Source organism: Balaenoptera musculus, chromosome 16 (assembly GCF_009873245.2).
Source record: "Balaenoptera musculus isolate JJ_BM4_2016_0621 chromosome 16, mBalMus1.pri.v3, whole genome shotgun sequence".
In the NCBI taxonomy this organism is placed as follows: Eukaryota; Metazoa; Chordata; class Mammalia; order Artiodactyla; family Balaenopteridae; genus Balaenoptera; species Balaenoptera musculus.
The window spans coordinates 48,467,916-48,480,001 of NC_045800.1; the positions used below are offsets into that span (position 1 = coordinate 48,467,916).

The following is a 12,086-nucleotide window of genomic DNA, read 5'->3' on the forward strand; positions in this document are numbered from 1 at the left end:
TAAATGTCTGCTGCTAAGTCACCCAGTCTATGGTACTCTGTAATAGCAGCCCAAACTCACTAAGACAGGAGCTCAGTGGCTACTCTCATTTTCAACACGACCTCCCAAGAATCTGATTTTAATCCCCTCAGAGCTGACAAGGGATATTTCTCCCTTCTAGGAGTTATTCTTGAAGAAACCTCTGAATACATTCTTTTCAGGTTGCCTAGAACTGTGCATCAGCCAGACTGACTATCACTCTAGGAACTGTGCCAAGGCCCAGTCCTGGGATCTGCAGGGGACTCCACAGACAGAAGAGTGCTGGGGGCACTGATGTCATTGTCTCTACGAGGCAATGAAGAGCAAGGAGAGGGGCTCTCCTGGATTCTGCCGCAGAGAATGCACCGAGAGCTGCAGGCAGGAGCTGCTGGAGGCAGATTTCCACTTGGTAAGAGAAAGTGCTTCCCAACAATCACAGGTGTCCCGCTGACTGGAACCCCCTTGTACCATAGAGAGCTCCTCACACAAGGATGGTTCAAGGAAACAGTGAATGGCCACTTGTCAGGAAAGGTTTCCAGAATGAAATGAGAAGCAAGGACCAAAAAAAGGGTTCAACTCTAGAATTTTGAGATTGTTTGAGTCTTTGTGTATGCGTGTGTACACATATACAATGAAGAATGTGTACACATGTGCACACACATACTTACATCTAGGTGTATCTACAGGCATGCACTGGCATGCATAGGTATGTATGTGGATGGAGAAAGAGATAGAGAGAGAGGGAAAGCACATGCAAGAAAAACAGGACCAGGTAAAAATAGACTCTTTCTTCGAATTCAGAAAGGCCCAAATATGACAAATGGAGGTGGATTTTATAGAAGAAAATGAAATAGAACTTTTGGAGATAAAGACCTTTTTCGCCCTTTGTTGATGAGGAATAACAATAATTAAGATTAAACCAACATTCACAGTAAAAACCCAAAGCGGGGTGTGCAGAGTCTAGGAGGTGCCTGTGCAGGGGGCTGCGGCCCCTAATTATCGAGATGGATCTCAGATGGCCCAAGGTGAGAACACTGTAGGGTGCTCAACATCTACTAGGTGTTAACCTGGGCGGTAACAGTCCTCCTCCTTCCTCCCACCCATCTCAGATTCTATTTCCAGGAAGGACAGCAGGTCAATATGAACCAAGTGGACAGCAGCCAGCAGTGTCATACAGATACCTGGTGGGTCAGCAGAAGCCTTACCACCACGGCCAACCTGAGGTTCTTACCAACATTATGTGCTCCATGATGAAGAGAAGGATATGCCTGGGGTCTGCTGAGAACATTCCACTGTACAGCTTCTCCACCAGCTTCTGGATGAAGTAGGAGATGCTGGCAAGTGAAGGAGCAGCAGCAGCTTCTGCATTTGGCTGAGGCTCTCTACTGCCTGGGGGTTGGGGGAGGGTGACAGACCAAGGCTGAGAAATCATCGGTCTAAAATGCCTTCTCTCCACAACAATCTCCAAGCCCCTCTTGGTAACCAACCACATCTTACTCACCTCTTTACACCCCATTGTAACCCTGTGTGTACTCTGTTGCTCCAAAAATGGGTCTTATATACAATAGGTGTCCAATGAACACACATTTATTCAAAGTAAATCAATCTTGAACAATCAGTGATATAAACCAAATGGGGAGGAGGCAAGTACAGAGCAGCATTTCTTCCAGTGGCCATTTGGAAGAATAGTGGGTGAGAATTTAAGGCATAGGGTAATGGGAAGGCTGTCATGGTGACCCAAGGCCCTGCTGTTATTTGGGCAGAGGATGAAGCTGTAAGGTCAGGTCATCTATCTGTGCTCACCAACACAGCAGGCATTGTGCTCAGACATGGATGCAACAATCTCAGTTAATCTTTAAAGCAACCCTCTAAGTTAGCCACGATTATCCTCCTCACTCACAGGGTCAGGCACCTGCCCGGAGTAACACCACCGTCCAGTGACAGAGCCATGCTCAGAATTGGGCTACCAAGCTCACGCTTTTCATCACTCCACTACCTTACCACATTTCAGATACCCCAGAAAACCCAAAGTCAGGGCTTCTGCACTGTGGGGCAAGAGGAGTCCAGAAAATGAGCTGTATCACTAAGGATTCCATGACTCAAGAACCACAGAAAGGACTTCTGTTTAATCTTGTCAGGAAGGTACAGCTGCCTCGGAACCAAATGTTCTGAATGAAGTTTCAGTTTGAACTTCTTAGGGGCAATGGCAGCGTCTTCACCCAGGTTCATTCATTTAAGAAACATTTGCTGTGCCCAGGCATAGGTGAGCAGAAGAATGTTAAATTCAGGTTGACATCTTGACTCCCCTCATAGGAAGAAGAAAATTCTACTGAAGCTAGAGGAGAACTGATTTTGGCTCAGAGAACAGGACTTTCCATCTCTGACTGACCCAACAATGGCAGGGGTGACATGGAAAGTAGTAAGTATGCCATCCCTGGGGTCTCCGAGCAAGGTCACTGAGCTCTTGTTGTGAACAACAAGAACAGGTGGAGGGCATCTTCCTGTGGTTCCGAAAGCACCCTACAGTCCTGCAGCCTAGACTTCCTCTAGAGTCCTGGGGTCAGTGGCTGGCAGGATTGTGGCTGTCCTGCTCAGCTGTCAGCAACTTTGTGTCAAGAACAGGAGGAGCAAGTCATCCACCCCCACTCACCTCTAAGCATTGGTGCCTGATCTCCACTCATCACGTGAAATATTTCCATGGTGGAAAGCAAGACCTCAGACTGAAAGTCTCGCTTCTGTTGGCTGGTGGCATTGTCTGGAGAAGCCTGGAAGTAAACCCTGGACTAAGACAGCAGCCACATGGCCACGATGTCCACTCAGTGCCCACCAGGTCCCTCTGCCTGGCCCATATGCTAATACTGCCACTGCTGGGAGTGTGGGCTGCCAACAGCTCACAACTGCCCCTTCTCTGGGGCACTGTCCTCTGCTGACCAAACTGCCTCAACCGGGAAGCAATGCCTACTTCCTAGGGCAAGGAGGCAAGGGGTGGGGGGCCCACAGCCAATGACCACCTGTCAGGTGCCTTAAGGTGGGGCCAACTCTGGGATGCAGATAGCACACTACTGCTCTGATCCAGGCTACTGCTGAGACTATGTCCTGGCTACTGCTGAGACTATGTCCTGGCTAGGTTCTCCCTTGTCCTCCTCTGCATCCCTTCTCTGCTTTCCTGAGAGCACCGCCCCCCAAAAATTACTTCCACAAAATCCCTGTCTCAGGCTCTGCTTCTAGAGACCTGGCTAAGACCTGCCCTCATTCATCTATTGACTTGCTGCTTGGTGAGCTCCCTGCTCTGCTGGGGCCTGTGGTTTCCGGAGGACGCCCTCCCACCACTCACTGCAGTGCCAGGAGAGGTGCCTGACCACCAGCCAACTGGCATGGACAGGCCTGGATGAGCTCTCTCAAGAGATCAGCCCTCAGGTCTCCCTGGGCACACCCCGCCCTCATGGTGCCCATGCCCTCCCAGCCTGTTCCCACAGCACAGAGCCCAATGACACCCTTTCCAACCCACCTCCAGGAGCACCTCCAGCGGCAGCCACTGCTTGGGGTTGGAAGCCCCAAGCAAGAGCTCCCTCAAGAGTAGCTGCATGAATTCCCTCAGCTGCTTCCGGGTGGGATGTGACTCAGCAGGAGCCTGTAGACCCTCCTCAGTGCTGTTGCCTTCAGGCTCGGCCTCAGGACTGCTGGTGTCCTGGGTAGACTCAGTCACGGCCCCCTCAAAGACAAGAGAACCCCAGCATAAGCGGCCTACCCTGCCTCAAAGCACTCTCACGTCCACCTCTGAGGTGTGCATGGTGGGATTCTCATCAAACCCATTCACATGTCAGGAAATTGAGGCTCCGAGGAGGTAGGCAGCTCGCCCAGAGCCCCAGGGCTCACAGACGGCCTGCTGTGGCCTCCGAACGCCAGATGGGTGGGAGTGGTGGACAGAAGCTGGGCACAGAGCAGGAGAGACCTGCAGTGCTCAGCGAGGAAGCCCAGGATGTATCCCGTGCAAGGCGCTTCCCTCCTCGGTGCCACAGCTCCCCATCAGTCAAATAGTAATGATGGAAAGGAACACACACAGATGTGTGAGGATGCAGTGAGAAATAGTGCATGCAGCAATGCCTGGCCCTGGTGTACGGTCAAGATAGCTGGTTCCCACCTTCCTGTGGGGCCCTCACCTTTACTGCCTGCCAGGCTCTGCTGATATTGACAGATAGGACCCTCAGGTGGAAAGAGAAGTAGGACTTCAGCCAGTCCTGGCGTCCAAGTCCCTGAAGTGCCTTGGCCTTCGCTTTCTCAGTTTTACATTTATAAAAATATTGGGAGATAAATGAGATGGGGGTCATTAGCCCAGATACATCCTGGAAGACATGGAGATGCTGGGAGGCCAAATGACACGCCCAAGGACACGCGGCCAGGGATGCCTGACTCCTGGCCCATGAACTTTCCGTGCAAGTTTATCTGTTGGTTTCTCCCTTGGCTCATTCATAAAGTTAATGCAGCCATTCTTAATTAAGCCATAAAATGAATTTAACAGCACCTAGGGAGGTGATGACTGCATTAATTAGCTCCATGCGGCCTTGACTGGAAAGATGCCATATAAAATCATAGCAAATCGAAACCCTTTTGGCCACCAGCCTTCTGCATGCAGAAAGTCTGTCATGTGTTCTGTGCAACAAAGGCCTTTTGGAGCCGACTTGGAGCTGAAACAAGGCAAGGAGCTACGGGGATAAGAGCTCTGGAACTGGGGCCTGTCTCATCCACAGTAGGCTGGGAGGCGACTTTGGGCCAGGCCCTTCCTCAGGCAGGAACTATTGAGCGTGGGGAGGAAGAGCCCTGGGTGAGAGTGTGCTCTGTGGCTGCTGGTGGGCAGCCGGCTGGAACCCTGACTCAGCAGATGGCGAGCCTGGCGTGTGGGCGAGGGGCTGAGCTGGGGATCCGGGCTGAGAATGTCAGGCCGTTGACTTCAGGGCCCGGCCCGCTCCAGGTGGGGGGGATGGTGAGGGGCGGTCTGTAGGGCTGCCCTGCCTGGCTTCTCGGGGTGGGGGGGTCCCATCCCCCACCCCCTTCAGTGCTGCTCACAGTGCCTTCCTTTGCTCTTTATTGCATCTTTTTTTTCTTACTTTTCTAGTATGTTGCTTTAGTTGACATTAACCCATCAAACTATTTTATCTTTTTGCAAATCTTCTAGTCTTTACATTTTGTCTTTTTATTAAAACTAAACACTCAAATTTTATTAGGTCATTTAATGCTATTTTAAACTGACCGATGGAAAGGACATGGGCTTTGGGGTGAGAGACTGAGGTGTAAATCTTGGTTCTGTCACTTATTAATCACATAAGCTGTGGCATGTTTCATCTCCTCAACCCTTCTGTGAGATGGGTCTCATTGTCCCACTAAACCGGGAGGAAACCAGTCTGGGCCGCTTCACCTCCCGGAATCTCCCCTCCCCCTTTAACACCTCCTGCATCAGGGCATGTTAGGGGATGTGAAGCACCAGGCTCAGGACTGTGGTAGGTGCTCAGGAGATGGAGGCTGGCACCGTGAATACACTTCTAGAAAAGAATAGCTAAAACAGCATGTTCATTCACTTGGTCATTTAGCAAATAATTACAGAGCAAATATTACCTGACCTCACTGTGCTTGGCATGGCTTCTAGACCCTCTACTTACCAACATGCCTAGCGTGTTCCTTTGGCTGCAGTTACTGATTTGTAGAGAGGCGTCGCTAATTCACTCTCCCTGGCTGGGTCTCACCTCCTGTTCTATCAAGGCGGGTGATGAGCAGATTTCTGCTCTTCCTCCTCCTGCACCTGCCTTCACATCTGTCCTCGCCTGCTCCTCTCACGTCCCAGATGCTCTTAGCCCACTGAGTCCCCCGATCGGCTGGGACTGGCTCTTGCTCTCAAACTCACTCATATCTCTTCCTGTAGCACCCTCTCCACCCCGACACTCACACTTTGTCCTCAAGACCCAGTTGGTCCCTCTGCGCTCCCAGCTGGGCCTTGGCAAACCCTCTGATTGAAAGATGCCATGGCCTGCAAACAGGACAAGAGTGCTGCAAAGAAGATGGGACACGGTGACAGTTCCACCCCTCCCCCGGCTGGGGCACCGGCCGCGGGTTTCCTGGGGTGGAATCTGTTGTTTCATATGATCAATGTGTGGGTATTCCATATAAAACTGGACTTGATCTACCATCAAATTTCTCATTACTGAGATTCCTGATGACTCAAAAACTTATTGACTCTCAGAGCCAAAAATGACCTGAAGCATCATCTCATAAAGAGAAGGAAAATTACCCGAGTTGTTTACTTAAGGTTTCAGCTAAGTTGCCTTAAATGTATTTTAATTTGGGGAGGGGTGGGGAGGAATTTTGCCCTTGAAGGGTGATGACGCTCACCCCTGCTCTCACCGGGGCAGGGCAGAGGCATGTCCTACCTGATGGGTTCCCAAGGGGAAGGTGACTGCAGCCAAGGTCTGGAGGAACTCTGGGGCCCGCCAAGCCGGATCCTGGGGGTAGGCGCTGTGCACGAGGCCAAGGAACTGCAGCACGCTGGCGGGGAATGTCTGTTCCCAGGCGCTGTCTCCAGAACCTGCCGAGGGCTGATCAGGGACACACTTCATGAGAGGCGGTGCGTGGGAGCGTGACTTGGGGCTGCATAGGAACCAGAAGATTTTAAATCTAGGAAGATGACCTCCTTTCTGAGATTCTCAACAAGACACCTTACTGCAAGACACCTAAAACTGTGGATTAGAAAAGGATACTGGTCATCAATTGAGGAAGGGTTTAATATGCGCAGGCTTGCTCTAAGGGCTTCACACAAATTCCTCTTCTCACCTCACAACAACCCTCTGAGGCAGGTTTTACATTTACCCCTATTTTACAGATGGGAAGACAAAGACACAGAGAGGTTAAGCAGTTTGTTAACGTTCAACCAGCAGATAAGGGGCAGAGCCAGGAGCTGAACCCAGGCAACCTGGCTATAACATCAGACTGTCTTCCCCATATGCCCCTCTGTGGTGTGACATGGCCTCTGTGCTCAAGAAACTTGCCAATTAGGATTGACGCCAGCCTTCCCCAGCTCAATGCTAATGCTCCCAGTTACAGACCCTGGACAAACCCTGTCCAAGGCTGCCAGGGCTTGAGGAGCCCCTTCCCCACCAGCCAGGGCTCTGGAATAGATCATGTTGCACTGAAGTGATACCCAGTACCCTGAGGGGACCCAGGCACCTGTTTGCCTCAAACCATAACCTGGTCTTGGCCACATGGCTGAGCCTCCATCACAGCTGCACACTAGCGCCTTGCTGGAGCCCAGCTCCCTTAACCAGCTGTGCCCAGTCACTCTTTCTGGACACTAACTCTAGCCTCAGTGTGTCCAGCTGCTGCCTGAGGCCCTTCTCTGTCCTGGATGGACAGCCTAGAACTTGAAAATTGAGCAACCTTAATATCAGGGTCATTCCCTACGTAGCCACGCCAACAACTAGACTGAATGACCCTCAGCCTACTCCTGTGGATGTTATAGGTGGACGTCTGGTCTTCCTCTGGCCAGTTCCTCATCCCCAGCCCCTCCCACCATGGCTTCCTCATTTCCCAACCAGCCTGCCTCGAGTCCTGGCCCTGTGTGCATAAGTTTGTATGTCCTGTTTACCAAATAGGTACCAAATGTCTGGAACTAAGCCTCATTCTAGAAAACTCAAACCTAATTGAGGAAAGAAAGGCAATACGTATGGGACAAGTAGAGAGAGGTGTAAAATCTCATTCCCGGGATCCTGTGAGGGTTTGGTATGAGCTGAGCAGGCAGGCAGAGGAAACCTGCTTCTGAAGTCACCTGCACCTGGCTTCTCCACCAGGTTCATACAGCACAATATTAGATTTAGAGGGAGTACCAGAAGTCAGAGTTCAGAGAGCTTTTTCTGGAGCTAGTCGGCCTGGTTTGAATGCTGCCTCTGCTGCTTACTAACAGTGTGGATTTGCACCACTTTCTTAATCCCCCGACACCTCCAGTCCCAACTCTGCAAAACAAGGATCATAATATGACCTATGTCATAAGACTGCCATGAGGATTAAGTGAGACATTTTAGTGCTTCAGGCTTATTTTCACAGTGATTAGCACAAGGTAAATAGAGAGGAAGCTGGTAGATAAGGTCAGATATAGAGGACTTGGACTTCTGGAAGAATTTGGATTTGATGTACTAAGAAACAGGCATCCCCTGAAGGTCCTTAGGCAAGGTAGTGCCCTGGAATGAAATGCTAATGCTGGACACACGTACCTCCACCGTGCCCTCGCTCTGTGACCCTGCCTGAGTGAGTTAACCTCCACAGCTTCAATGTCTACATTTGCACAAGGGAGAGAATGCTGTCTGCTCCCAAGGATAGGTGCACATAGCGGAATGGCTAACATCTACAAGACGACAATGCTAAATATTGACAAGGACCAGGAGCAACTAGAACCTTCCCAGAATAAGAGCTGGTGAGTGTAAATTGGCACTTCACTTTGGAGAACTATTTGGCAATATCTACTAAAACAAATCATGTGTAAAGATTATAACCCATAACTTCACCCTGCGTATATTTCCTACAGAAAGAAGTATGTATGTCCACCAAAAGATATGTACATAGCAGCTTTATTCATAGTATTTCCAAATGGAAACAACCCAGAATGGATAAATAAATAGTGATCCATTATCACAATAAAATACTACTGAACAATAAAAAAGAATGAACCAAGATGGCGGAGGAGTAAGACATGGAGATCACCTTCCTCGCCACAAATACATCAAAAATACATATATATGTGGAACAACTCCTACAGAACACCTACTGAACGCTGGCAGAAGACCTCAGACTTCCCAAAAGGCAAGAAACTCCCCACATACCTGGGTAGGGCAAAAGAAAAAAGAAAAAACAGAGACAAAAGAATAGGGACGGGACCTGCACCTCTGGGAGGGAGCTGTGAAGGAGGAAAAGCTTCCACACACTAGGAAGCCCCTTCACTGGTGGAAACGGGGAGTGGGCGGGGGGGAAGCTTCGGAGCCACAGAGGAGAGTGCAGCAACAGGGGTGCAGAGGGCAAAGCAGAGAGATTCCCACACAGAGGATCGGTGCCGACCAGCACTCACCAGCCTGAGAGGCTTGTCTGCTCACCCGCTGGGGCAGGTGGGAGCTGGGAGCTGAGGCTTCAGCTTCGGAGGTCGGATCCCAGGGAGAGGACTGGGGTTGGCTGTGTGAACACAGCCTGAACGGGGCTAGTGTGCCACAGCTAGCTGGGAGGGACTCTGGGAAAAAGCCTGGAACTGCCTAAGAATCAAGAGACCATTGTTTCGGGGTGCTCGAGGAGAGGGGATTCAGAGTACCGCCTAAAAGAGCTTCAGAGATGGGCGCGAGCTGTGGCTATCAGCGCAGACCCCAGAGACGGGCATGAAACAATAAGGCTGCTACTACAGCCACCAAGAAGCCTATGTGCAAGCACAGGTCACTATCCACACTGCCCCTCCCGGGAGCCTGTGCAGCCCGCCACTGCCAGGGTCCCGTGATCCAGGGACAACTTCCCCGGGAGAACACACAGTGCGCCTCGGGCTGTTGCAATGTCACTCCGGCCTGTGCCGCTGCAGGCTCACCCCGCATTCCGTATCCCTCCCTCCCCCCAGCCTGAGTGAGCCAGAACCCCCTAATCAGCCGCTCCTTTAACCCCCTCCTGTCTGGGCAAAGAACAGACGTGACCTACATGCAGAGGCGGGGCCAAATCCAAAGCTGAACCCCAGGAGCTGTGCGAACAAAGAAGAGAAAGGGAATCTCTCCCAGCAACCTCAGGAGCAGCGGATTAAATCTCCACAATCAACCTGATGTACCCTGCATCTGTGGAATACCTGAATAGACAATGAATCACCCCAAAATGAGGAGGTGGACTTTGGGAGCAACTGTAGACTTGGGGTTTGCTGTATGCGACAGACTAGTTACCGATTTTTATGTTTATCTTAGTATAGTTTTTATTGCTTGTTATCCTTGGTGGATTTGTTTATTGGTTTGGTTGCTCTGCTTTTTTTAAAATTACTTTTTAAGTTTTTTTATTTTAATAATTTTTTTTATTTTTTATTTTAATAACTTCATTTTATTTATTTATTTATTTTTCTTTCTTTTTTTTCTCCTTTCTCTTCTGAGCCATGTGGCTGATAGGGTCTTAGTGCTCCAGCCAGGTGTCAGGCCTGAGCCTCTGAGGTGGGAGAGCCGAGTTCAGGACATGGGACCACAGGAGACCTCCTGGCCCCACGTAATATCAATCAGCGAGCACTCTCCCAGAGATCTCCGTCTCAATGCTAAGACCCAGCTGCACTCAACGACCAGCAAGCTCCAGTGCTGGACACCCCATGCCAAACAACTAGCAAGACAGGAACACAACCCGACCCATTAGCAGAAAGCCTGCCTAAAATCACAATAAGTTCACAGACACCCCAAAACATACCACTGGACACGGTCCTGCCCACCAGAAAAACAAGATCCAGCCTCATCCACCAGAACACAGACACCAGCCCCTGCCAACAGGAAGCCTACACAACCCACTGAACCAACATAACCCACTGGGGGCAGACACAAAAACAACGGGAACCACAAACCTGCAGCCTGTGAAAAGGAGACACCAAACACAGGAAGTTAAGCAAAATGAGAAGATAGAGAAATATGCAGCAGATGAAGGAGCAAAGTAAAACCCAGACCAAACAAATGAAGAGGAAACAGGCAGTCTACCTGAAAAGGAATACCGAGTAATGACAGTAAAGATGATCCAAAATCTTGGAAATAGAATGGAGAAAATACAAGAAACGTTTAATAAGGACCTAGAAGAACTAAAGAGCAAACAAACAATGATGAACAGCACAATAAATAAAATTAAAAATTCTCTAGAAGGAATCAATAGCAGAATAACTGAGGCAGAAGAACAGATAAGTGACCTGGAAGATAAAATAGTGGAAATAACCACCACAGAGCAGAATAAAGAAAACAGAGTGAAAAGAATTGTGGACAGTCTCAGAGACCTCTGGGACAACATTACATGCACCAACATTCAAATTATAGGGGTCCCAGAAGAAGAGAAAACAAAAGGGACTGAGAAAATATTTGAAGAGATTATAGTTGAAAACTTCCCTAATATGGGAAAGGAAATAGTCAATCAAGTCCAGGAAGCACAGAGAGCCCCATACAGGATAAGTTCAAGGAGAAACACGCCAAGACACATATTAATCTAACTATCAAAAATTAAATACTGAGAAAAAAATATTAAAAGCAGCAAGGGAGGGCTTCCCTGGTGGCGCAGTGGTTGAGAATCTGCCTGCTAATGCAGGGGACACGGGTTCGAGCCCTGGTCTGGGAAGATCCCACATGCCAAGGAGCAACTGGGCCCGTGAGCCACAACTACTGAGCCTGCGCATCTGGAGCTTGTGCTCCGCAACAAGAGAGGCCGCGATAGTGAGAGGCCCACGCACCGCGATGAAGAGTGGCCCCCGCTTGCCGCAACTAGAGAAAGCCCTTGCACAGAAACGAAGACCCAACACAGCCAAAAATAAATAAATAAATAAATAAATAAATAAATAAATAAATAAAAATAAAGGAATTCCTTTAAAAAAAAAAAAAAAAAAGCAGCAAGGGAAAAGCCACAAATAACATACAAGGGAATCCCCATAAGGTTAACAGCTGACCTTTCAGCAGAAACTCTGCAAGCCAGAAGGGAGTGGCAGGGCATATTTAAAGTGATGAAAGGGAAAAACCTACAACCAAGATTAGTCTACCTGGCAAGGATCTCATTCAGATTCAATGGAGAAATTAAAAACTTTACAGACAAGCAAAAGCTAAGAGAATTCAGCACCACCAAACCAGCTTTACAACAAATGCTACAGGAACTTCTCTAGGGAGGAAACACAAGTGAAGGAAAAGACCTACAATAACAAACCCAAAACAATTAAGAAAATGGTAATAGGAACACACATATCGATAATTACTTTAAATGTAAATGGATTAAATGCTCCAACCAAGAGACATAGACTGGCTGAATGTATACAAAAACAAGACCCGTATATATGCTAACTGCAAGAGACCCAC

The 12,086-nt window shown here is 49.2% G+C and overlaps 1 protein-coding gene across 1 annotated transcript in view; it reads right to left on the reverse strand.

Moving 5' to 3' along the window:
* The window catches only part of WDFY4 (WDFY family member 4), a 253,283-nt gene that overhangs the window by 139,671 nt on the left and 101,526 nt on the right, over positions 1-12,086 (reverse strand). The window contains exons 32-35 of the mRNA XM_036829672.1: positions 6,438-6,602; positions 3,527-3,730; positions 2,669-2,783; positions 1,250-1,407 (exon numbers count right to left, since the gene is read on the reverse strand). Coding sequence (XP_036685567.1) covers positions 1,250-1,407; positions 2,669-2,783; positions 3,527-3,730; positions 6,438-6,602 — 642 coding nt within the window. The remainder of the gene's footprint in view (positions 1-1,249; positions 1,408-2,668; positions 2,784-3,526; positions 3,731-6,437; positions 6,603-12,086) is intronic.